This window comes from Myxocyprinus asiaticus, chromosome 6, assembly GCF_019703515.2.
Source record: "Myxocyprinus asiaticus isolate MX2 ecotype Aquarium Trade chromosome 6, UBuf_Myxa_2, whole genome shotgun sequence".
Lineage (NCBI taxonomy): Eukaryota > Metazoa > Chordata > Actinopteri > Cypriniformes > Catostomidae > Myxocyprinus > Myxocyprinus asiaticus.
Genome location: NC_059349.1, coordinates 18,045,306 through 18,072,705, shown reverse-complemented (window position 1 = coordinate 18,072,705; position 27,400 = coordinate 18,045,306). Strand labels below are relative to the sequence as shown.

Here is a 27,400-nt window from a genome sequence, read left to right as displayed (position 1 = left end):
CACAGATACAACACCAAAATCAATCAGTGAGCCCTCCATCAGCCCCTGGCTCAGTCTCCATAGCAACAGTGCTCCCCCCATCACTTTTCAGCCCTTGCCCTCTCTCTGTCAGAAACAGAGTCACAGCAGTGCTATTTCAAAGCCACTCTAAAGATATTACTATACTGTCTCATGGGGGCCAGATATTACACACACAGCCGTGATCCGCAGCACAGACAGCGCATTATGGCTAGGTTTCACCAACTAACTCGCAATATAATGCACATTGTGATACATATAGTATGATACAGTTCAATACATCACGATGTATCACAACATCATAATTGGATTGCTCTTGAAACTACACCAAACACTTGAGAAAGTGAATATGTGGTATCAGTTTCAATTTCTCTTTTATGGTTCACTTTAGTTTCATGCAAGTAGAAGTAGAGTATAGAATGTTTAGTTTTTTATACCTCATACTGTAGAAGCGGCTCTGACGGTACTGAGAAATGACAGTTTGAGTTTCAGCTTATTTAAACAATATTTTTCTTCATTATTTAAAAATGTAGGAAATAATATCAATGCGTTACAGATTAACAAATACAAAAATTTAATAGAAGGATCCAAAGGATCTATGCAATTTCATGAGAAACAAAATCGCAGTGTATTGATATGGAATTGTATCGGCACTAGGGATGGTAATCGTAAGGAATTTAACAATTCGGATTCCTCTTAACGATTCCAGTTTCTAATGGTTCCATTAATGATTATTTTCGAACTTTTGAAGAAGAAATATTTGGAAATAAGAAATGCAATTTATATTAGATTTACTGCCTTCAGCTGCTTGTTATCAAATGATGCATGGTTTTATATTTTATCAGAACAGAGTCTTGCGTTTATACAGACTTTAATATAGATGTTTTATTTATTTATACAGTTTTGTAAAATACCACTAATTACAAAAAAAAAAAAATGTGTGTGTATCTTTAACTATACATATCAACAACCATCTAGGAATTTCTTTAATTTAAGTCTCACAAGCCTCAAGTAGCCTACACATAACACAGTAACAATTCTTGGTTAATTTAGATTTGGACATGATGAAATGGATGACGTGCAGTTCAGTACGTTTTTCATTCACTACAAAGAACAGGCTGATAAGAATCATTCGTTCAGTGGTAGCGCTGTATGATTTGCACTAGATTCAAAAGAACCGACGCATAAGAGCCATTTTGTTTGTAATTCGGGTTACACTGGTTGCGCTGTATGTTCCGCACTGCTGATTCAATAGCAGAGTCGTAGTTCTGCTGAATGGTAGTGCAGGAAACACTGTCAGAATATTTTAGCACCGCACCAGTGGAATTATGCACATTCAAAAACCATTAACGAACCAAAAGTCATGAAAATAATTCGGTTCTTGTATTTCGATCTCTCATACATAATAAAAAATAACTAACAAAATCAGCCAATGAATGTTTTGTTTCAAATTTGCCTTGAACTCTAACTTTTTTAACACTGCTTTGCTGGGGGGATGAAATAATTAACATTTTGTGCTTAAAGTAAACTTTCTAATCATTTGATAGACTAAAATATGATACAATAAAACAGTTTGCCGGTCACTTTTTAAAGTACGTCACAGGCCCTTACAAATTCTACCCTATCAATTTAATGAGCATTGTTCATTCACTTATATTGGTCACATTTCTGCGCCTAACTCAAAATGCACAGGTGGGCCAAAAGTGAGCCTTAAGGCAGGTGCACACTGTACGATTTTGGCCATGATTCTGCCGTCTAAGACAAATTTCGGGAATCCTAAAGGATTTCTCTCGTCGCAGGGCAAAATCGGCAATCTTACAACGTTCAGTGTGATATGTTCACAGATGGCCGATTAATAGCCTTTGTGATGATCTTCAGCCTCTGACGAAGTTTGGGCAGTGTCAGAAATTTAGCATCGCAGCCGTATAGTGTGACAGCTGTTAGGACGGCCAAATGAGACGGCTCCTCTCTCGCACCTGAAAGAAACCTGCTCCGTGTTTGCACCATAGCAACATTTGTGCCCAGTTATCACTCTACTCAAGCACTTTCAATGTTTTTCTTCTTTTCATTTTATATAAAAAGTTTTCATAAATAAATAAGCAGAAAATACTTGGAGAAAATTGTAACACGTCAGCAATATGAAAGCATTATTCTCTGAATTAAATACAGAGCTTAGGCTACAAAATGAAAATAAATAAATGATTGCATTTTCTCGTTATTTTCTTTACATTTATCATGCATTTTCTTTACAACGTTATTTTAATTACTATTTTACTTTTAATACATTTTCTTTAAACGTCTGTAAACTTCTTTAGTTAAGATTCACACCACTCCAATTTTATTTATAAATGAATAAATAAAATAAAATAGAGTAAGTATTTATGGGATGTTTTAATCCAAATCAGCAGATAGATACAGTTGGATACAATTATAGAAATCTATGTCAGTGTTTGTACATTGTCCATTGGGAAATTGCAAGCTCAATATATTATCAGCCTTTATGAATTTTCGAAATTTTGCGTGGCTGATAGGTTACCAATCTAAAAGAGGAGAAAGACATACTATAACCCACCTTTTTTGTTTTCTCCAATGTGAACGGTGAAGTTTGTAATTTTTTGGGCCGCAAGTCTTTATATTTCCACAATTAATATTTGCTTGTGGTAGCTAACTATTACTGTAGGCTACCTCCCCCACTGGCGTCCATTCTCAACATTTGTAATTTTCTGTATTTGTGATCAGGCTGTCTTATTATAGGGCCTATTTGACAAAATTCATCTTTCTTGTAAATGTTAGCCTATGCTCATGATGGAGTGGTATTGGAGCAATGGAAATGCTGATGTCCTGACTTTCAGAGAGAGAAAAAAATGCTCCTCCGTGGTGGGCAAATTTCGCCGTTTCGCTTCTATTCCACAACACTCCCGCGTAAGTCACGTTCACTGATCAGGATGATTGGGACCACAGTCGGCTACGATGTATATCGTGCAGTCTGACATAATGTCGCACAGTGTGCCATGGCGATATCAATGCATTCATATTGTTCAGTCTGACAAGCAACAATCCTAAAGGACTATTATAAATCGTACAGTGTGCACCCGCCTTTAGGCAATCAGTCCTGCTGAGATCCGCAGAAAGAGCTCCACTTTAATCACTATGACAGTCTCACACCAACCATGACTGAGGACTCCATCGCCTTACCACTACACATTTGCATGGGAGATAGGACCTCAAGTGGCCACAAGTGGATCTCACATAGTTGTCACCGTTTCAGACATTTAAAAATGCATTTTTTTTAACATTGCATCATTTTGGGTGACTTAAAGACTATTTTCTTGGCTGGATAAATTTTTCTAAAACAACAGTAACATAAAGGAGATGATAAATTATACAACGGGATATTTTGGATTTTCTAAGATACGCTTATCTGAATGTGTGTTCATTTCTCAGGTGGACAGGAGGATTATGTGCTGTCCTATGAGCCAGTCTGTCAACAAGAAGGTAAGATATACTGTAATGATCTTCTGTAATGGCAATATTTGGCAGCCTTTTATTCTAAAACACATCCCATAAATGTAATCTAAATTACACATTATGGATAGTAAGGGTTTCTGAATGCCACATGAACACTTGTATTGGCTAGTATAAACTGATTTCATGAAATGTCTTTCCACAGTGAACTACTCACGACCAGTGATTATCTTGGGTCCGATGAAAGACAGAGTAAACGATGACCTGATATCAGAATTCCCTGACAAATTTGGCTCCTGTGTTCCCCGTAAGTATCTGTACACCATGTGTGTGGGCTGAGGAGATATTGACACATCTTTATTGTTGATCCAACAAGGATTACAATGTGTTTTGCAAACATATCAAATGAAAAAGGCATTCCATACTACACTGACACAGTGTGATGTGTCTGACAGCCTGCACCATAGTCTGGTAGATATGTTAATTTTATTTTTATTTTATTTGTATTTATTTTTTTAAGATAAGTTTTAAATGGATGAATTCTAATTGTAGTTAAGGTTTAAGGGGTCATATAATTAGAAATCAGTTTTTCTTGGATCTTTTGGAATAAGTGTTCATGGGACAGTGAAAACAGACTGTAACTTTGAGAACTCAAAACTTCCTTTCCATTTCTAAAAAGACAATGTATTGAAACTAAGCTGCAATAAAGGCCCATTACTTCCTCAACTTCTATAAATCGTATAAAATTTATTTTTTAACACGTTAGCGGTATTCTTCATGGCTTGATTTAACTTACAAAGTAAAGAATCCCCGTAGACAGGGTTGTGCTGTAACAGAATACATGTAACAGCGTTACGTATTCAGAATACAAAAATAAAGCAACTGTTACGTAAATAGGGCAGATGTGAAAGAAAAAAATATTGTCAATCAATTAAGAAACTGTTTTCTCTTCCTTTAAAGCAGCTGCAGCCCGTGTGCAGTCTTGTCAGGGTCGCACTTTCACAACAATGTTTGCTCATTTGAAAGAACAATTGAGGGTTAAAATCATAGAATCGTGGGTTGCGTTTTTGGAATTCTTTAAAAATGGACCGCGGTCACCAAAAGGTTTGATGGTAGGCACTAAAGAATGAAAATGCAACATCTTATTCATGTATATAGATTCCTGGATTGAATATCTGGCAACTGCATCAGCATACTGTTGTTTTAACAATCAGCGCGCAGTCAGCCGTGCAACAGTATCAATACAGTCCGCAACGTTTTTTCCATAAATTTGAGTGCATGATACATTGTTTACTACCGTGATTGTTGCTGTGTAAATTAATTAACGCAGATGTGGCTTCTGTGTAAAGACAGACGGCTTTGGTGAGTCACGTCCACATCAGAAACTTGCAGAATGAATATCTGTTGAGAAATAGTGGTTATTAGCGACAATAAAATTAATCTGTAAAATATGGGAGAGTGTACTGCAAAGACTAAATGAGGGAAAAGGACTTGAAGTAGATTAGAGTCCAAACGAGACAGAAAAACTTGTAAATAGCTACTGTAAAATTTGTGGCTTATATGGACGGTTAGTTCAGTATGACATTTTGTAACATACAGGCATTTTAATATCTATATCTTTTTTTTTTTTTTTTTAATCCCTTTTCAAAAAACATCTCATTAGAAGTGATTCACAATAAAAATAAAACAGCAAAAAGAATCAAAAGCACCCCAAAATAAAAGTGTCTGTAATAAGAGAGATATAAATTAAAAATAATAAATAGGCCTAAATATGGAAATATGCAAGCAAGCCTAGTTAAAATCATTAATATACTATGCTGTTATCATATGACCTCACTATTTTGTTTCATTTTTGCAAGTGGCATCATAATTTACCAAATAAATATGGTTTACTTGCATTTCTTATCTAATTTGTGTCAAAATGTAGTATTCTTTGCCAATCCAATCAAATAATGGGTTAAGAAAAAGATTAAAATGTGTGTAAAATATTCAAATATTGTAGTTGACCACAACCTGCCTTCTGCCTTCCATTAAGAAAACATTCATGTCCAACTCCACATTTAATTTAAAGAAACTAGCTATTCAGATTCATTTAGATGTTAATAGTGGAGATGTAGCAGTTCAGATAAGATAATAATGACTTATCACACATAATTTTTCCAATTGTGCCTTGCCTTTATAAATATGTATTTTAAAAATATTATTGTATTTGTTACTTTTTTTATGTGATGTATTCAGAATACATTACTGAATACCTTTAAGAAAGATTATTTAGTATTCAGCCCAGAATAATTTCTTAAAATATTCTGCCCAAACCTGCACACAGACTACTGATGATAATTATGTTACAACCATGAATCTAGTGCGTTAATGAAGCTTACAGCATGTGCTGTTCTCTGTGTCAGATACAACAAGGCCAAAGCGGGATTATGAGGTGGACGGCAGAGACTACCACTTTGTTGTGTCCAGAGAGCAGATGGAGAAAGATATACAGGAGCACAAGTTCATTGAGGCAGGCCAGTACAATGGTCACCTGTATGGAACCAGCGTGCAGTCTGTCAGAGAGGTGGCCGAGAAGGTGAGCTCACTCACACATTTATTGTTCTGCATAGGAACTATTTTTACTACCAATGCTAACACCAGTTTGATCATAAAGGATATATACATTTTAGATATTATCATATTACTTTTTAGAACAATAAAAGATTTTATTATTTTTATCATTTAGCTCAGCATTGTTTTTAGATGAAGAGGCAAAATATGAATGAGATACCTGCACAATTGCTGACAACAGTTTTTAATGCATGATATGCATCCTTATTGCTAACCATATTTGTGGTGATTTTCTCAGGGCAAACACTGCATTCTAGATGTATCAGGCAATGCTATAAAGAGACTGCAAGTGGCTCTGCTTTACCCCATCGCTGTTTTCATCAAACCAAAATCAATGGAGAACATCATGTAAGTTCAAGACCAGGGATCAAGCTAATGCTTAAAGAGAGAATTGCTCTTTGTCCAGAAAAAAAATGTGTTAAATTGTCACACTTTATCTTTGACTATTACATTACTATTGTATTTCTAAAATAGATTATGTATTGGGGATCCTCCCATTGTGTGTCATATGCTATAAACCTTATCCAGTCAAACCCACTTTAATAAGGCAGTATGCAAGGATCACTAATCTATAAATGTTGTGTCACACATTGAAATGAGTGTAATGTGTAATTAGAGTGTAATGCTGTGTGCTTTTTCCTCAGGGAGATAAACAAAAGACTGACAGAGGAACAAGGCAGGAAGACATACGACAGAGCCATGAAGCTGGAACAGGAGTTTATGGAGCACTTCACAGGTCTGTGAGATTCTCTCCTACAGACTTCAGGAATAACAGCTAAACCAAACTCTGAAACACTGAACCCAAAGTGCTGTCATGCCAAACTACATGTTCTCAAAATATACTGATCAGTGGGTTGTGTGAATGAATTGTCGGTCTTGAGAATGCCTTGTATAGTTAGGTGAGTTAAGGTACATATCCACCAAACACCAGTCAGGCATGTTTCTTAGTGGAGTGGTGGTGGCGTAGTGGGCTAAAGCACATAACTTGTAATCAGAAGTATTCCTTTTGCAAATAGAATAGAATTGAAGAACAGGGAGCCCTGCAACAGATGGCATGACCCTCACAGAGACCACTACTGAACATAGAGTCAATCTGGGATTACATGAAGAGACAGAAGCAATTGAGACTAGAAATAGAATTGTGGCTACTCCAAAAGGGAGTTGCGCCAACTCCAAAAGAGGGTGTCACTTCCACTTCCAGTTAAGGTTAGGGAAAGGGTTAGGCAAGGGGCTTCTATATCTTTAATGACAGTTTGGAGCTCCCTCCCCTTTTTGGAGCAATGACTGCAGATATATCCTTCTCATTTTTGGAGGGTTTAATGGGTGAAATGCGAAGCTCATAATTTTATAAAACCACTTCAGTAATTTTTCTGTTAAAACTCACGTATTATGTAAACTGTACATTTTTTTAAATCGTAATTTTTACTACAGTCCTTTTTAGGGATTGTTGACATTATGCCACAAATGCTGTCGATTGAACTTGAATTGAACCCAAATAATTCCTTTAATGGTGTTCTCACTGTGATCTTCTGTGCATTGCAGGCATTGTTCAGGGAGACACTTTGGAAGAGACCTACGATCAAGTAAAACAGATCATTGAGGAACAGTCTGGGCCATACATATGGGTACAGTCCAAGGAGAAACTATGAGCGCCTTCATGAGTTTGTAATCCCTCTCTCTCTCTCTCTCTGCCTGGTTTATTTATTGATTCTGTCCTTTTTTTTTTTTTTTTTTATCTCAGTTGGGCTTCTCCAATTGATAACATTCACTGAACAGATGAATTCCTTAATCCAACAAACTTCAATCTCAGTTTAATCCTACATCATCACCTCCTGACTTCTAGCTCTTCAGTAGCTATTTAAAGTGATGAGGATCTGTCTTTCTCAGATCTCCACTGCTTCTATGCCAGACCAGCATCTTGTTTACCAGAGTTTTGGAAACGGTACAGTTCCTTAATGTTTAAGGGAGGTTACTTTGTAAGGAAAAAGAAAGAGTTATGTGGATTTTCTGATGCAAGTCTCTCTTTTTTTATTTTACTTGTTCTATTATTTGTTATTTTCATGTAAGATGGTAATATGGAGCTCAAGTCTCAGGCATTGGATTCTTGAAACGGTGAAAAGCAAAACTTTGCACGTTATAGCTTTTACGACCATGTGTTCTTTGGCCCTCTTCCTTATTGTTAATTTCCACCTTAGTTGTCGTCTTTTTTCCCCTTGACTGTTGTATTGGCATGCTTATTGTTCTCCTCATTCTAAATGTCCGCGTCATGGAGCCGTTGTGTTTAGATGATGTCGCCCTGCACTGGTATGAGACGTGTGCTGCCACCGTTAGAATGTTGGAGTCTACAATCAGTGTCTTACACAGAGTATGTGTTTTCAACACTTTGATTTACATTTAGGAAAGTCTGCCATTTGTAAGGTAATGATATTTTTAAGAGATGTCTTCGCACATCTTGGCAATAAAATGCCAGCACGTATGTGGAAGAAATTTATTGTACAATAAGATCTTAACAGATATTTCACCCTCCATAAACTGCCTATTTTGTTATAATAAAAGTCTATATTGAGCTTTACTTAAGCACTATTATGATGGGAGTTATTTTCTTGACATTGTAAAATGTATATTAGAGCAACAGATTTAAAATGAAATAGTATGAATATATATTTTTCCTTCTTCTGTTACTACCCTTTGTTTATTTTCCTACACTGAATCAAAGACAAGAAACAGGGCAGTGAGGGGACTACATTTCTATGTGGACAGGAAATAGAGACTAGCGGATCATTAATCAGCTAGTTCTCGGACTTTCTCTCCTCTCTCTGCCCACCAATTCAACATTGTCTGCTCAATTGTGCTATATCAGAGTCATTACTGTGTGGAGAAGATGCTCTGTCCGTCCCCCCTCTCAGACACAAACCGTCTCATCTGGAAGAAAAGATTGTCCGGGCTAATAAAGCTTCGGTGCAGGGCTGATGCTGGAAGCTCCACAGAGACTCATCTTTTTCTAAAGCCGTCATGGGGAGGGGTCCTGCCTGCTCTTCCTATGACATGATTGTTTTCTGTACTGAGACTGCTTGTTCTACCACCTCACCACCTCTGCTTTTTAGGGACATTTTGGGACTGGAAAAAAGAAACATGTAAATAACCTTCTGATCTGATTCATTCCATTGATGAAATCGAACAAGAGGAGAATGGCTAATTCAAGACAAATAAAACAAAATCTTTCTCATACAGCACAGTGCTGGTGTGAGTGTTCCTACACGGGCTGATGTATGTATGTTTAAACTGTGTTATTCTGTGCAGCTGTTTTGGGACCAGGCTTTAACTTTTAGTGACTCATACTAACACCAGGGTTTTCACTATCCAGTCATTTGTGATTACTGGATAAAAATGGTTAAAAATAATTTTATACAGATTTATTGCACTCAAAAAGAGCAACTTCTAGCCAATTAAATATTTTAGAGCTATGCAACTAAAACAGTTTATATTCACCATAGAAATGTCTATGACTTTCCTATTTATTTTTAAGATTTTAAGAATGGGACCTTCAAGTGTTCAAGCTATCAAACCATATCCCTGAAAGTTGTCACAAGAGTGCTGATATTCAGTATCACTGCATAATTGTTGGAATGAAATTGCTTTAATACAACAGTTTTATTAACAAAGTAAATAGCACAATATGGCAAGCTGTTTTTATTTTTATTTTTGCTCCAACAAAAATAGTTTGGTTACATTGTTGAAAACCATAACGATAGAATTCTTTATAGTGAACAAGTAGAGTGACACAAACCGTGAAATGAATGAAATATCAGCACTCTTGGAACACCACTTGTCAAATCAAATTAGTGAATCTGAACTACATTAACTGTTGTATAAATGTGTGTTTGATTTTTCAGACATTGGGTTCTAAAGATTTGTACATATACTCTGTAAAGCCCTTGAACATTATATATATACGTATATACACCCATCAGCCACAACATTAAAATCACCTGCTTAATAATATCGTGCAGGTCCCACTTGTGCCGCCAAAACAGCTCTGACCCGTCAAGGCATGGACTGCACAAGACCTCTGAAGGTGTCCTGTGGTATCTGGCACCGAGACGTTAGCAGCAGATCCTGTTGGTCCAGCACATCCCATAGATGCTCAATGGGATTGAGATCCGGGGAATTTGGAGGCCAAGTCAACACATTGAACTCTTTGTCATGCTCCTCAAACATGTGGCGAGGCGCATTAACCTGCTGAAAGAGGCCACTGCCATCAGGGAATACCGTTGCCATGAAGGGGTGTATGTGGTCTGCAACAATCTTTAGGGAGGTGGTACTAGTTAAAGTAACATCCACATGAATGCCAGGACCCAAGGTTTCCCAGCAGAACATTGCCCAGAGCATCACACTGTCTCCACCGGCCTGCCTTCTTCCCATGGTGCATCCTGCTGCCATCTCTTCCCCAGGTAAACGATGCACACGCACCTGGCTGTCCACATGATCTAAAAGAAAATGTGATTCATCAGACCAGGCCACCACCTTCAATTGCTCCATGGTCCAGTTCTGGCACTCACGTGCCCATTGTAGGCGCTTTCGGCGGTGGACAGGGGTCAGCAAGGGCACTCTGACCGGTCTGTGGCTACGCAGCAAGCTGCGATGCACTGTGTTCTGACACCTTTCTATCATGGCCAGCATTAAGTTTTTCAATAATTTGTGCTACAGTAGCTCTTCTGTGGGATCGGACCAGACGGACTAGCCTTCACTCCCCATGTGCATCAGTGAGCCTTGGGTACCCATGACCCTGTTGCCGGTTCACCAGTTGTCCTTTCTTGGACCACTTTTGGTAGGTACTAACCACTGCATACCGGGAACACCCCACAAGACCTGCTGTTTTGGAGATGCTCTGACCCAGTCATCTAGCCATCACATTTTGGCCCATTTCAAAATCACTCGGATCCTTACGCTTGCCCATTTTTCCTGCTTCCAACACATGAAATTCAAGAACTGCCTAATAGATCCCACCCCTTGACAGGTGTCATTGTAACAAGATAATAAATGTTATTCACTTCACCTGTCAGTGGTTTAATGTTGTGGCTAATCAGTGTATATATATGTACAGCTCTGGAAAAAATTAAGAGACCACTGCAAATTTTTCTTAAATCAGCATCTCAACATATATGGCAACTATTCCATTCCAGTGTCTGTTGAATTCTAACACAAGCACGCCTCATTCTACTTAATGAGGTACTGATTAGGTGATCACCTGAACCAAATTTTATTTAACGAGGAAAAGTTTAAAAACCACTGCTGTGGTTATCACTATCCTCTTGCAATAGGACCAGCTGGATGGCAAAAACAGTGCTAGTAGTACCCCAAAAGTAAGTGGAATCAAAAAATAACTATTTACCATGCCAAAAGAGTTGAAAAGAAAAGTTTCCAGTGAGGAAAAGAAGGGTTCAATTCTGGCTTTACTGGCAGAGGGATACAGTGAGCATCAGGTTGCTTCCATCCTTAAAATTTAAAAGACGGCAGTTCATAAGAACAAGGTCAAGCAGCAGACATTGGGAACAACAAAGCTACAGACCGGCAGAGGGCAAAAACGACTCTCCACTGACTGGGATGACCACCAACTCATTCGAATGTCACTCAACTGTAGGATGACATCAAGTGACCTATGAAAAGAATGGCAAACGGCAGCTGGGATAAAGTGCACAGCGAGGATGGTTTGAAACAGGCTCCTGAGGCAGGGTTGAAGTCGTATAAAGCTAGAAAAAAAGCCCTTCATCAATGAGAAGCAAAGAAGAGCCAGGCTGAGGTTTGCAAAAGACCATAAGGATTGGACCATAGAGGACTGGAGTAAGGTTATCTTCTCTGATGAGTCCAATTTTCAGGTTTGCCCAACACCTAGTCATCTAATGGTTAGACGGAAACCTGGAGAGGCCTACAAGCCACAGTGTCAGGACAATGCTCCATGCCACACAGCCAGGTCAATCAAGGTGTGGATGGAGGACCACCGGATCAAGACCCTGTCATGGCCAGCCCAATCTCCAGAACTGAACCCCATTAAAAACTTCTGGAATGTGATCAAGAGGAAGATGGATGGCCACAAGGCATCAAACAAAGCCAAGCTGCTTGAATTTTTGCACCAGGAGTGGCATAAAGTCACCCAACAGAATTGTGAAAGACTGGTAGAGAGCATGCCAAGACACATGAAAGCTTTGATTGAAAATCAGGGTTATTCCACCAAATATTGATTTCTGAACTCTTCCTAAGTTAAAACATTAGTATTGTGTTGTTTAAAAATGGATATGAACTTTTCTTTGCATTATTTGAGGTCTGAAAACACCATCTTTTTTGTTATGTTGACCAGTTGTCATTTTCTGCAAATAAATACTCTAAATGACAATATTTTTATAAGGAATTTGGGAGAAATGTTGTCAGTACTTTACAGAATAAAACAAAAATGTTACTCAAACACTTAACTATAAATAGTAAATCCAGAGAAACTGATAATTTTGCAGTGGTCTAAATTTTTTCCAGAGGTGTGTGTGTATATATATATACAGGTGCATCTCAATAAATTAGAATGTCGTGGAAAAGTTCATTTATTTCAGTAATTCAACTCAAATTGTGAAACTTGTGTATTAAATAAATTCAATGCACACAGACTGAAGTAGTTTAAGTCTTTGGTTCTTTTAATTGTGATGATTTTGGCTCACATTTAACAAAAACCCACCAATTCACTATCTCAAAAAATTAGAATATGGTGACATGCCAATCAGCTAATCAACCCAAAACACCTGCAAAGGTTTCCTGAGCCTTCAAAATGGTCTCTCAGTTTGGTTCACTAGGCTACACAATCATGGGGAAGACTGCTGATCTGACAGTTGTCCAGAAGACAATCATTGACACCCTTCACAAGGAGGGTAAGCCACAAACATTCATTGCCAAAGAAGCTGGCTGTTCACAGAGTGCTGTATCCAAGCATGTTAACAGAAAGTTGAGTGGAAGGAAAAAGTGTGGAAGAAAAAGATGCACAACCAACCGAGAGAACCGCAGCCTTTCTATTGTCAAGCAAAATCGATTCAAGAATTTGGGTGAACTTCACAAGGAATGGACTGAGGCTGGGGTCAAGGCATCAAGAGCCACCACACACAGACGTGTCAAGGAATTTGGCTACAGTTGTCATATTCCTCTTGTTAAGCCACTCCTGAACCACAGACAACGTCAGAGGCGTCTTACCTGGGCTAAGGAGAAGAAGAACTGGACTGTTGCCCAGTGGTCCAAAGTCCTCTTTTCTGATGAGAGCAAGTTTTGTATTTCATTTGGAAACCAAGGTCCTAGAGTCTGGAGGAAGGGTGGAGAAGCTCATAGCCCAAGTTGCTTGAAGTCCAGTGTTAAGTTTCCACAGTCTGTGATGATTTGGGGTGCAATGTCATCTGCTGGTGTTGGTCCATTGTGTTTTTTGAAAACCAAAGTCACTGCACCCGTTTACCAAGAAATTTTGGAGCACTTCATGCTTCCTTCTGCTGAGCAGCTTTTTAAAGATGCTGATTTCATTTTCCAGCAGGATTTGGCACCTGCCCACACTGCCGAAAGCACCAAAAGTTGGTTAAATGACCATGGTGTTGGTGTGCTTGACTGGCCAGCAAACTCACCAGACCTGAACCCCATAGAGAATCTATGGGGTATTGTCAAGAGGAAAATGAGAAACAAGAGACCAAAAAATGCAGATGAGCTGAAGGCCACTGTCAAAGAAACCTGGGCTTCCATACCACCTCAGCAGTGCCACAAACTGATCACCTCCATGCCACGCCGAATTGAGGCAGTAATTAAAGCAAAAGGAGCCCCTACCAAGTATTGAGTACATATACAGTAAATGAACATACTTTCCAGAAGGCCAACAATTCACTAAAAATGTTTTTTTTTATTGGTCTTATGATGTATTCTGATTTGTTGAGATAGTGAATTGGTGGGTTTTTGTTAAATGTGAGCCAAAATCATCACAATTAAAAGAACCAAAGACTTAAACTACTTCAGTCTGTGTGCATTGAATTTATTTAATACACGAGTTTCACAATTTGAGTTGAATTACTGAAATAAATGAACTTTTCCACGACATTCTAATTTATTGAGATGCACCTGTATATATATATACATATATATATATACACATTGCACACAGTGGCCCCAAAAAGTATTTGGATGCTTAAGTTGAACATAAAAATGCATGAATTCCTTTGCTTTTGAAAACAAAACATCAAACCAAGTTGCATTTATTGTAAAGAAAGATAACATAAGCACACTTTTCAAGCAAAACATTTAACAAAAAGGAGCTTGTGTTTTAAATTATAAAACAACAGATATATGGTTTAAAATTAGGACAAAAAATTATTTGGATACTTGATAATGGCTTCATTAAAGATTGCAAGTTCAAGTGTTTTAGTTATTAGTTTGAAATCCTTTGTTTTACAGAACTACTTGACAACGTCTGGGTGTAGAATCAACAAGTTTCTGTAAAAGATGTGGAGAAAGTTTCCTCCAGGTTACACGATATTAGGCAGCTGGCTTTAATGTTGTGGTTGATTGGTGTGTGTGTGTGTACACACACACACATACACTATCTTTCATTGTAAGTGCCTCAGCCTCACAGGAACCCAGGTTTTTTTTTTGTTTGTTTTTTTTTAAAGGGGGTATGAGTAAATTAATTTTTGTGGTAATCAACATTATGCCACTTATTGGATGTCCCATAAACCCACTTTGGTGCTGTGAACTACAAATCTGGCACTGTCTCTGATCTTCAGGGTGCTGAAGAAAATCATTGCAGTGTTTAAATGCCTGACCAAAAATGTGATGGGCAATAATGAGATTTGTGGACACTGATTCCATTTCATCATAACCACATTTTATAGTTTATTTGACCAATCACATGGCACTTCCACAGTCACATAATCAATTTTCCAACACCTTTATAGTCTTTACAGTGTTATTTATTAAAACAAGTCTGATGATGCAACTGACAGCAAAACATTCAGCATTATTTAATGGCGGTGTCTTCAGGTTCCACTGCCACAAATGTCAAGTCTCTTTTCTCAGACACTCGATTCACTCGTTATCACTTTTTGTCTTTTATCTGTCTGCTGGCATCTCTCATCCCCTCTTTAACCTCCTTCACAAACGTATCCCGTAGTCTTGTAGCTCTCCGACCCAACTCGTGCGCATCCCTGGGCATCTTTGACGTCTCCTCGCGTATCTGGCGGAAGGTCTCTGAAGCGAGCAGCTTGGTTGATGCGTCTTTCCCGGCTAGCTGTGCTCTAGTGATGGCGAAGGCTGTGATCTGCGCGGCCCGTCTGATGGGTCGAGATTCTGCGAGTTTCTCCACAACTTGAGCATTATTTATCAAGGCATACAGGATCCGCCGCAACACCATTTTGGACCTGCTTTACAAACACCGACATTAGATTTGTTTGGCCTTTATCTGGCTGCTTTTAGTATACATAGATTAAATATATTTTGTTATGTAAATAATCGATTACCTCCAATACGTTCAAGGTCCCCAATCGACTACTCTGCACTCCGCTAAGTGAGACTTCTTCAACGCTTCCTGCAACCGAAGCGTTTGTGCACCACAGTGCACCCGATAGGCGTGGGGCGGAATCGATTTAAAGGAATATTAAAGGTTCAATACAAGTTTAGCTCAGTCGACAGCATTCGTGGCATAATGTTGATTACCACAAAAATTATTTCGACTCTTCCCTCGTTTTCTTTAAAAAAACAAAACAAAAAAAAACAGCAGAAATCTGGGTTGAAGTGAGGCACTTAAAATTGAAGTGAATGGGGCCGGTCCGTAAACATTAAAATACTTTTAAAAGTATAAACACACTTGAAACAATATGTATGTTAACATGATTTCAGTGTGATCAAATTGCTTACTACTTTATTACCTTTTCTGTGTAGAGTTGAACCTATTTTACAACTTCATTGTCATGACAATGTGATGTCAACAAACCCTAAAATGACTGTAAAAATTGCAATTTAAACAACTTTAAATTTAATATAATACACAAGTTTTAGCAGAAGAATTCATGTAAGTGCTTTTATCAAATTAAAAGATTCACATTTCTGCCTTTAAACCCTCCAAAAGTTGGCCCCCAAAAATTCACTTCCATTGTAAGTGCCTCATTGTAACGTCGATTTTTCTTTTTTTCTTTTTTTTTTTTTTTTTTTTTTAGCTATCTTGAATCTCAACCATTTCTTTTGCAGTGTTATGATCAGAACCTTGATCTAGCTGCAATAAAAATAACCTTTATAACTGTGGGCCAGGAATAATTTGTATAATGGTGGGGTATTTATTTGTATTACTAAGGAAACCTTTTTTTTTTTTTTTTTGACTGTTGCAAAGCACTATAATTTATAAAAGAGCTCTCAGTGTGAGCTTGGTGTGTAGAGAGCAGATAGTGTATCTGCTTGCAACACTGCTCAGGCAGACGCATATGCAACCGGCATGCTGCATTTTTAATGGGGATTGCATCATTTTGATGAAAAAGTCTTTTTTAGGTCAGAGCGGGGCAATCATCCCTTATATCTCTTCTGTTCTTGTGAAGTTCTCCTGAAACCATTACAGAGAAAAATCTGCCTATGCAAAAGCCACTCCATTCAGTTTTTTTTTTTTTTTTTTTAATGCCCGATGCCCTTTATGCCTTACAGCATTACAATAGCATTGGCTTTGGCCCTCAGTGCAGAAATATCCTTAAAATTCACTTGTGCCTCTTTGTTTGTAAGGTGCAGCAGGTCAGACCTGCACGTGTAAAACATTCTAACACTCAGGTCATTGGGGTCTATAGGGCTAGTTTTATGAGGTCTGTATTTGTAAGAGATTTCTGTTTCAAAATCTTACTGATCTTAAAACCTCATTCCTGGTGTTTATTCAGGAGAAAGAGTGTGACTGTATGCTTAAGGTGGACTTCAGCCTACAAGTCAGCTGTCACAGCCAAACAGGAAAACCTCAACATAAAAATAGCATCTGAATTCACATACTCTCATGCATTTTCCGTTAATCTCCATGAACTCTGTGAAAGCACAACATTTCATTGTGGTCTCACATTTAAGAACAACACTTGCTGCTGTGAGTAAAATAATCACAGAGCTTCACCTCTGACCCAAAAAGAACAAAGAAACCAAAATGCTCTTAATGCAACTGTATCGCTTGCTGAAATAACTTGTATCAGTTAACACACTGACTGAGAAAAACTCTTTCTTAGTAACTTAATTTTCCAAGTATGAGAGCACTGCATAAGTCTTTCAATTGTAATATGCTCAAAGACGAAAATGTTTTAACTTCCCACACTTTAATTTGCAACCTTTTTTAGGCCTTAAATTAGATTTAAAGTTGAAGTGTGTAAATTCTGCACTGTTATCGTCAGCAAATGGAGCTGCAAAAATTAATTCAAACAGGTTTCCTGAACACTTTGACAGAAAGTCCCAGTAAAGTGGAAAGGTGGTGCTGAGTGTATGACTTGAGTGCCACAATTAACAATCTGATTACAATTTATAGAAGCAATTAATTTGTAGTGCATTACTTTTTCAAGTGACTTACCCAACAACACAGGTCTCTGCATATTAAGCTAGGAAATTAGAAAGTAACTGAACATTGAAACTATTACTTTGCCTTTAAGGACTGTTTTAAAGATCTGGAATGCTTTCTGAATCATATTGTTGCAGCTCCTTCTAAAGCCGTTTAAATAATAGATTAGATTGTAAGAGGATAACACTGCAGTTCTGAACTGATGGCACCAAGGGTTCAAAGGACTGCAAAGCAGAGGGTCTTCCATTATTCGCTCTCTCTTTCTCTCTGTGATCTCACCCTCGCTGTGTGCCAAGCCTCTCCCCCTGCATGTGGGACTCTGATAAGAGGATCTTCTGAGAAAGTGAGAAAGCCCACTAATACTGATCAGCAGAAAGAGGTGGGAAAAGGATTGTATGCAGAAAAGTGTGTGTGCAGTATCTCATACTGGAGGTGTGCAGCTGTGGGGAGTATCTGAAGCTTCTCTGTGAATGTTATGGTGTTCTTTCACTATGTCAGCAGAGTCTGGTGCCCATATACACAATACAAGGCCTTGAACAGAGTCTGCCACAGCTGGGCATCACATAAAGTAAGAGACAGCAGTCTGACTTTTTAGCTTTCAACTAGTTGTCAGAAAAGCGCTATGTGAGTGTAAAATCCATTCATGCATTCATTCAGTCTTTCATTCATATGTTCATTCATTCAGTTATGACTTCAGTTAGTTTATTTAACCTTTATTTCAGGTTTAACAGGTATATAAGTCCCCGTTTACACCCAGTATTGATGTGTTTTAGGTGATCCGATCACAAGTGGACACCTCTAAATACTTGATTCTGATTGGTTGTCTCTGACAACCGATTTCCTACATACTGTAACTAGGACTAGAGAAAGGCTGAGCTCGGAATGGCATACTATCCATACTACTCTTACAACTTCTGCAATGTCTGTCTATGGCAGAAATAGTAAGAGAAGTATGGTAGTATGCCATTCTGTACTTGGCCAAAGTCTGTTTATTGTCACATAATAAAATAATTCAAATCACTGATATTTAATATCCATTTATTATGGAAGCCCTGAACTGCACTGTAAAAAAAAAAAAAAAAAAAATAGATTACATTTTTTTTGTTTTTTGTTTACGTGTCTTTATGCCTAGAATTTATGATTTTTTTTTTCTCAAAGATAATATTTCTCAAATTTAATTTTTGTTTTCTCCCAATTTTGTTCTCAAATTATTTCTCTCAAAGAATTTTTTTTCCTCCTCAAGAGGCAACACATGAGATTTTTTTTTTGCTTGCTAGATAACAATTATTATGTGATACCAGCCTCCGCCACCAGTGCCACCATCAGTAAGCATGAAATCTTATGCTTAAAGTGACAGATGACAGCAGTGGCGCTTGATCTGTTCATTTTTCCTGTTGTAAAATACAAAAGGAATGTTTTGCTAATCTTAATCAAGGAAAGAAACATACGGTATACAATGTTTGAGAGTCTACTAATACATGAGATCCCACAATTAAATGAATATACCATAGTTTTTCTGGTATTTGATGACATTAACCACCGGGAATATCGATGGTGCTATTGATATTGTGCTTTTTTAATTTGTAGGCCTATGTAAACATGCGCTAGACAGACGTCTTTGACCGTTGCGACACCTCTCACTCTGTTTTCAGTGCTGTGTATAAAGGGATAACTCGTGTTAGAGTTGCCCAAATCAATGAACTCTTTGGAGCAACGCGTCAGCTTCAACCATGGCACCATGTCCAGTTAAAGGAAGATGCAGAGCTGCTTGAGGAAATGATGCATGCTTCGTGTTCAATCGTCGTCTGGCTTTCTGATTGACCTTGATCTGTTAAATGAGGGGAAACGCTGAGAACTTTGCGTCTAGGGTTAGGGTTAGGGTTACTGAAATGTATAGGCAATGCCTGTCCTTTTGTTGTGATGTGTGTACCACTGGTAATGTTAATCTTGTTGTAAGTAATGTTATAATTTCTGGACGAATAAAATAATGCATACATTGACGGAACGTTTAACAAAAGTAAAGTTGTGCAGTCTTATTTACGTTGGAACTTCATCACAATCAAAGCTCGACAATATGAGATCATGAAATACAGGTGAAAATCCAAAGCAAATTGTTAGATCTTAATTATCGTATAATAACGTGGGTTGCTTTTGGATATATGCCACCAGGATGGTGTGCCCATTAAAACACTTCCAGCTCACATTCTCATTTTCCATACTGTGTTCCAGCAGCATGTGGTCAAACGTCCCATAAAAGAAGTTGTTGATTTAAAACGCAACAACTCCAAAAGCCACCTCACAAGAAGTCGGGGAGGAAAATCACCATAAGCAAAGACGCAGCAATCACAGGAATATAGAGGCCCAGATTTAATAACTAATAACAGTCTACAGGTAGTGAGACAAGTAGATGGTAAAAACCCAAATAATCGAATACAAACTTGAAATGACCTGAAGAGCAGGTTTACTGGCACTTTTGAAAAATATCTTAGAGATCTGCACGGCAAAATCAATAAAGGAACACACACACATAATGCTCCCAGACTGCACTGTCGCTCCCAGACACGAGAAGTTCTTTAGAGCAATGGTTCTAGTGGTTCAACTGGTTTTTGCTTTGGGACCCAGATTTCACACTGGACATCAAGTGCAAATGTACAAAACCTGAATTTAATGGATCCTGCATGCATGGGTAACATTTTCTTTTAACTTGCATATTTTTTTTCATGGTTTTCAAGTATAACCATGTCCGAATAAACCTGCGACCCATCATTTGAGAAACACCGATTAGAGCATGCTCTAAACCATAAGGATTTTTAGAGGCACTTAATGAGGTATTTCTGTGCAAACTGAATTCACTCTTAATTGGGATGTAAGACCATTGTCAACCGCTTAATTCCTCGTTCAGTTCAAGCCCCATTCTCTGTGCTGTGCGCTTGAATATCTACAATAAAGCTGTGCTATAAATAAAGATTCTCTATTTTCTAATTTGAGTGTTTTGTGTGGTAAAGTAAATTCTCTATCTGCTGTAGACACTGTCCTTGGAAAAAAGAAAAACATCTCTCAAAATCTCTGAAATCTCTCTCTCTCTCTCTCTCTCTCTCTCTCTCTTTACCCTTTTTGTACTGTCAACAAACATTGGATTTCCCAATAACATTGCAACTTAAGCTTTAATGATCATCTTAACTGATGTTGTTTGTTATTTTACAATGGAGTAATGCCTGTTTCCAAAACAAGCATGTAGATTGCTTGTTATAAAGCAGAACTTAAGTGCTTGTGTTGCCTCTTTAGGAGGAAAAAAAAATGTTTGGAGAGAATTTTTATTTTTATTTGATTTTATTTGATTTGATTTTTTTTGAGAAAGAAAAAATTCTAGGACATAGGCTCAGGGAGGCACAAAGACACCTTAAAAAAATCTAGTGTGGTTCAGGGCTTCCGTAGTTTATTGTTTCAGTAAGTAGCTGTGTAATAATCTGGTTAGTCATCTGGTCATTATTGCAAAATAAACCCCTTCAGGATGACACAAGACCCTTCTGACTGTACATTGTACAATAGTGAAAGCGTGCAGTTGTTACCTTACAGAAATAGATCAACAAAAATGAAAAATCTCTCATCATTTACTCACCCTCAAGGGCGTAGCAGCCACTGGGGATGTGGGGGACAAGTCCCCCGCATACTTTAAAAAGGTGATTTTTGTCCCCTGCACTTTTCCAAGCTAAACCCATACCGAGTCCAAATGGTGGATTTGTATACAGTATTCTTTGCATTTTGTTACTTTGGGCTGATTGAGCGACCATCCATCCAATCACAGGTGAGTTTCATGACAGGTGAGTTTCATGAGCTGAAACAACCCTTACATAATAGGCCGTCAGTCAGACAGTCTAATCAACACGGCTCCATTAATTTCTACAAACTTGCTTTCAGCAATGCTCATTTATCCATGCTCTTCATTGATGTTAATCTAAATGAATAATCTAGAGATGCGGAACACACAAATGTGAATTATTTATCGGTATATCGTTCTTGATTGGCGGCATTACGTGAAATGCACTGCAGAAAAAAAAGGACAATCCTTCTTTTAAGCACATTGCAAGTGGATTTTATATCAGCACATAAGTCTTCATTAATTTATGCTTTTTACATTATGTTTGTGAGGTAATAGTTTTTTTCCAATTTAAGCAGATTACTAGATCTGTGTTAAATATGTAAATCAATTTTTAATATCAGCTCCTGTTTTTTACCTCCATGTTGGTGTGCAGTCGACAACTGTAGGAAAAAAGATAGATCTGCTGTGTTCTTAGAACACTTACGCAATTTATTGAAGTGAATAGATTTTTATACATGAAAACGTACAGACATTATTGAAATTATTATAGACTATTATTGTTGTCTTTTGATAAAAGTAAATCTCAGCAGCTCACAAACTGTAGGGAAATGATAGATTTGCTTTGTTCTTATAATGCTTAAAACCTCTACTAAAGTCTCTTTGTAGGTCTGTAAACGTACAAATTTTAAAGGATACAAATTTTCTTTTGATCGTTGATTCAGTGACTAACTCATTTCACACAAGACACTCATTTGTCACCACCTTCTGGCATCACCAGAAATGGTCACCGAATCATTAAATGGATCTGAATGAATTTTGGTGAATTTAGTCAAAACACTGGAGCCACTTGGATACATTTAAATCCCACAATGCACAAGCACAGAGTAAAAAATAAAATTGTGCACATGCACAATTGTCATTATTGTAATTGATTAAATAATTTATTCAGGACCAGTCTTTAATTGTCATGTGTGAAACAGAAGTGCTCCACAAGATGCCCTTTATTTTTGCAGCTAATTTTGCAAACTTTTGCAATTATTTTGCAATACTTGAATCTTTAAAATACTAAAAATATTAAAAGTAAATAATTAATATATATATATATATATATATATATATATATATATACGATCAGCCACAACATTAAAACCACCTGCTTAATATTGTGTAGGTCCCCCTGTGCCGCCAAAACAGCACCAATCCGCATCTCAGAATAGCATTCAGAGATGTTATTCTTCTCACCACAATTGTACAGAGTAACTGTAGACTTTTGTCAGTTTGAACCAGTCTGGCCATTCTCTGTTGACCTCTCTCATCAACAAGGCGTTTCCATCCACAGAACTGCTGCTCACTGGATGTTTTTTGTTTTTGGCACCATTCTGAGTAAATTCTAGAGACTGTTGTGTGTGAAAATCCCAGGAGATCAGCAGTTACAGAAATACTCAAACCAGCCCATCTGGCACCAACAATCATCCACACGATTATCTAATCAGCCAATCGTGTGGCAGCAGTGCAGTGCATAAAATCATGCAGATATGGGTCAGGAGCTTCAGTTAATGTTCATATCAACCATCAGAATGAGGTAAAATGTGATCTCAGTGATTTGGACCATTGCATGATTGTTGGTGTCAGACGGGCTGGTTTGAGTATTTCTGTAACTGCTGATCTCCTGGGATTTTCACGCACAATAGTTTCTTTCTTCTGCTGAACACAAATGAAGATTTTTAGAAGAATATTTCATCTCTGTAGGTCCATACAATGCAAGTGAATGGTGACTAGATCTTTTAAGCTCCAAAAATCACGAAAAGGCAGCATAAAAGTAATCCATAATCTCCAGTGGTTAAATCCATATCTTCATAAGTGATATGATAGGTTTGGGTGAGAAAAAGTTAAATATTTAAGTCCTTTTTTTACTATAAATCTCCACTTTCACATTCTTCTTTTGTTTTTGGTAATTTGCATTCTTCGTGCATATCACCACCTACTGGACAGGGAGGAGAATTTATAGTGAAAAATCACTCAGATGTTCATCTGTTTATCACCCACACCTATCATATCACTTCTGAAGATATAGATTTAACCACTGGAGTCATATGGATTACTTTTATACTGCATGTATGTGCTTTTTGGTGCTTTAAAGTTTTGGTCATCATTTATTGCATTGTAAGGACCTACAGAGCTGAAATATTCTTCTAAAATCTTTGTGTTCTGCAGAAGAAAAAAACACATCTGGGATGACATGAGAGTGAGTAAATGGTGAGAGAATTTAAATTTTAGGGTGAACTATCCCTTTAAAGAGTTATGTCTACCTAACCCTATTATATTATATTACATTACATTATATTTCATTACATTACATTACATTATGCACAGGTGGATGAGGGTGATCAGACTGTGTTATGAGTTTCTCTGTCTGGTTCAACCACTGATATCCTGTCTCAGTATACTCTCACCTATCATGCATCAATATTTACTATCACACAGAGATGGCTGTATCAGTGTTTGTACTCTATTTGTGTTTGAGTATTTATGTGTTGATCGACTAATCTAACAGACATGGAATTCATCTTCCTAGAACAAAGAATTACAGTGGAACCGTGAGAATTTGTATAAATGAGTTAAAAAAAAAGATATTTTAAAAAAAGGTAAGACATGAGAAAAGCACACAAGCTTGCAGTGTAAAAGTAGAGCAGTGCATGCACTCTTATAATGGCGACAGCAGGCATTATTCTGTGATTTATTGAAACTAATTCAGTACACAGCTAGGGCAAAAGAAAATGCTAAGACCACGTTAATGAATCTGTGGTGTGCACATAAATAACATTTCACTGTCTCAGATTTGTTCCACTGAAATAAAGGGCTCTCATGAAAAATATATCTGCTCCCAGAAAGCTTGTTCTTGCATTTTACTGGAGACTACACAAAGCTCACTGTACAGCTTCTTTATCATGATTGCCCCATCAAAACATATATATATATATATATATATATATATATATATATATATAGATAGATAGATAGATAGATAGATAGATAGATAGATAGATAGATAGATAGATAGATAATAATAATAATAATAAAAAAAAAACATATGTAGGTATCACTACAGATGCATTTGTTTAGTTAATACAGTCTAGTGGGACCTGACACAACCCAGAGGTGGAGGTTTTCACTCTAAATCAGTGAAACAGGCATAATTCAGTGACCACCCATTGTGTTTTGGTGTCTTGCAAAATGGGTTTACCTTAATAATAGCAACAGAATTGTGGATAAAAGAGCCTTTTAAATATACAAAGAGTGCTTTGAAACATACATTAAACTAAACAGTAGTCAAGAAATACTGCCATTACTACCTAGAAAGAATCATGAGGTGGTTCTGTGGTTCTCATATTATTGTGCCTTTGAGCAAGACCATAGTGACTGTCCCTGTAAGTTGTTTTGGCTAAAACGTTTACTGAATTAGTAAATTATTTTTCCTGTATATTCTGAACTGGGCAAAAGACTGCATGCGAATTACATGAATGCAAATTATATTCTGCATTTATTGCATACAATTTTATTTCCCTGGCAGATGCGTTCTTATGATCTGAAGGATTCAATAATTTTTCATGGTACACTGAAAAAATGTTAACCTAAAAATTTGCATAATTTGGTAACATCTATATTAACTGGTTTTATTAGAGTTAAAAATATTAATTAACATCACTGAATCAACCTGTATACATTATTCTAGCTGATCTAACCCAAATAGTTTTGTTGGTGTAATTTAAAGCATTCATAATATTTCTGACTTGAATAAAACTAGTTCATATAGACGTTACCACATGAAGCACATTTTTAGGTCAGCATTTTTCCCCAGTGTGTTTTCTACTTGTTATGGGTTGCTGTAAACCAATCACATACTGTAATTATTACATACTGTATTAGCAACAATAATAGGTAAGAGAGATTCTGTAGACTTAATTAAATGTGCTCATGTAGTCAGAGAATGAAGTCTCTCAAACATTTGCCCATGCAGTTAAAATTATACAGAATGCACTATTTTTTACGCTATTTTCACAGGTGCTGCTAAATTGTGAAGAAAACCCACATTGGCTATGTATCCTTTACTTTCCAGAGCACCTTCTGGAAAATCTGTCCCAGGTTAGATTACTTTGGCCCCTATTTTTTCCTGTCTGCTCACTTACAGAGGTGGTGTCAAAGTCTGCTGAGCAGGCATTTTGAAATAAAGTAATCTTTTTATTATTATAAAAAATAAAATAAAATAAAAAATCAGATTCAATACCCAATACCTACCTTCTTAGGGAAAAACACCCTTAAATATTCTGTTAACACTTTACATGACACTGTCTATTTTACACTCATTAAATTGTAATATAATTAATTAAAATAGCAACAAGAACATGATGAGTAAGATTTACTTAATTTGTATTTTGCAAGTTTTTGCACACAGTTTTTCTAAGAACATTTTACTGGTATAAAATTAAGTAAAATCTACATGATATAATATTGATTGAAGTGAGAGAGTAAATTGATCTTAAACATTTCAGTAACTTTCACTTACAAATCTGATGTTCATGGTATTTAAATAAGCCTAAAAAATGTAAATGAACATTTTATTTGAACATTCCACATTTTAAACTAGCACTACTAACATGTTAAATATTGTGCCACATGACATATGGAGGCTTTCCACCTTGCATTACTGAAAATGGGACAACCATATGTAACTGCACATGCAGACTTGAACACTTGGAGCACAAAACACATTGATGGTAACAATTAACAATTTAATCCATTTGAATTTTGAGTAGAAAATAAACTTCAGTCTTCACAAAACATGATGTTACCAAATGTAACAACATAATCAAGAGTAAAAATGGTGTAAATAAACTTGCAAACAGTGAAAACATTCAAGCTCATTAATTATTCAAGCCTAATGCCTGCTCTAAACAGCTTCAAAAAAAGTTAGGTAAAATGTACTTATTTTAATCACTATCGGCATTTACCTGTCCAGGGTGTTTCCCTGCCTTCAGCTCAAGACAGCTGGGATAGGCTCCAGGACTTCCTGTGACCCTACATAGGACAAGCGGCTTTAGAAGATTGATGAATGGATGGATGGACTACTGACATTTACTCAAATTAGCGAATAAATATGACAAGGTTTTCTACTTTAGGATTGGTACATGATGACGTATTGTAAAAATAACAAATAATCATAAATAATATTTACTTATAAGCTAAGCATTCATTTGACATTTGAATTAAAAACACATGCAGTATTTACTTAATATTTTCAAGTTCATGCTTAAACTATTTTATTCAATGTAGAAAGTACTTAATCTTTTCTGTTATATTTACTTCACCACAAAATCATTTTTTCAGTGCAGTGCATAATCATGTATTAAGTACTAAGTATTAAGTTAATACTCAGTTCTTTTGTAATTGTGTGTTTCTTCAACTTTGGGCACTTTTGGCACTGTGGACTTCTAGAAAGTAAAGTCTTGTTAAAAAAATTTTTTCACACTCTCTCTAGTTTATTTAATTTGTCTACTACCAATGTACAACAGTGAATGTACAGTACATGCATCACAAGAGATTTATTGAAAATTCTCCAGTAAATCTTAAATTCTGTATTGTGCTTAATAGAATTCTGTAGTGGTTGAAATAAAATGTGCTTTATCTTGCTAAGACACATTACATATCTAACATGTTATGTATCCTAAATACACACAATTAAATAAATGTTTTCACAATTTTTGCACAAATCTTGATTGGAAATTATTCCCTCCAAAAATAATCTGCTCACAAATGATCACCTTTATTTTTATTATTTGTTTTAACATTTTTATTATTTTGTTTTATATTTCATCTCAAGCATGCTCTTCACTTTTGTCAAATGAAACTGACTTGAA

At 36.8% G+C, this 27,400-nt stretch overlaps 2 protein-coding genes and 1 long non-coding RNA gene across 21 annotated transcripts in view; 2 read left to right on the top strand and 1 right to left on the bottom strand.

Moving 5' to 3' along the window:
• Positions 1-9,354, top strand: part of LOC127442008 (discs large homolog 1-like protein) — a 143,824-nt gene extending 134,470 nt beyond the window's left edge. For all 18 annotated transcript variants that reach the window (XM_051699647.1, XM_051699645.1, XM_051699644.1 and 15 more), the window contains 6 exons: positions 3,463-3,513; positions 3,689-3,790; positions 5,889-6,061; positions 6,335-6,444; positions 6,741-6,832; positions 7,639-9,354. In XM_051699647.1, the coding sequence (XP_051555607.1) occupies positions 3,463-3,513; positions 3,689-3,790; positions 5,889-6,061; positions 6,335-6,444; positions 6,741-6,832; positions 7,639-7,745 (635 nt within the window). In that variant the 3' untranslated portion in view covers positions 7,746-9,354. The remainder of the gene's footprint in view (positions 1-3,462; positions 3,514-3,688; positions 3,791-5,888; positions 6,062-6,334; positions 6,445-6,740; positions 6,833-7,638) is intronic.
• A 5,610-nt stretch (positions 9,355-14,964) lies between these two features.
• On the bottom strand, positions 14,965-15,758 carry ncbp2as2 (NCBP2 antisense 2 (head to head)). Of its 2 annotated transcripts, none has more exons than XM_051699710.1 (2): positions 15,618-15,758; positions 14,965-15,521 (listed from the first exon to the last, which is right to left on the bottom strand). In XM_051699710.1, the coding sequence occupies exon 2, from the start codon at positions 15,509-15,511 to the stop codon at positions 15,197-15,199; it is 315 nt and encodes a 104-aa protein (XP_051555670.1). In that variant the 5' UTR covers positions 15,512-15,521; positions 15,618-15,758; the 3' UTR covers positions 14,965-15,196. The 2 variants fall into 2 exon arrangements, with proteins under 2 accessions (XP_051555670.1, XP_051555669.1); XM_051699709.1 differs by having other exon boundaries at positions 14,965-15,518; positions 15,618-15,754.
• Positions 15,759-18,030: 2,272 nt separating this feature from the next.
• On the top strand, positions 18,031-26,961 carry LOC127442045 (uncharacterized). Its single transcript, XR_007897429.1, has 3 exons — positions 18,031-18,233; positions 25,548-25,628; positions 26,503-26,961. It is a non-coding gene; the product is annotated as an uncharacterized LOC127442045 (long non-coding RNA).
• The last annotated feature ends 439 nt before the right edge of the window (positions 26,962-27,400 follow it).

What these genes read in the sequence shown, in the direction of transcription:
- ncbp2as2 (XM_051699710.1), bottom strand. Translation starts at nt 15,511, where the DNA reads ATGGTGTTGCGGCGGATCCTGTATGCCTTGATAAATAATGCTCAAGTT.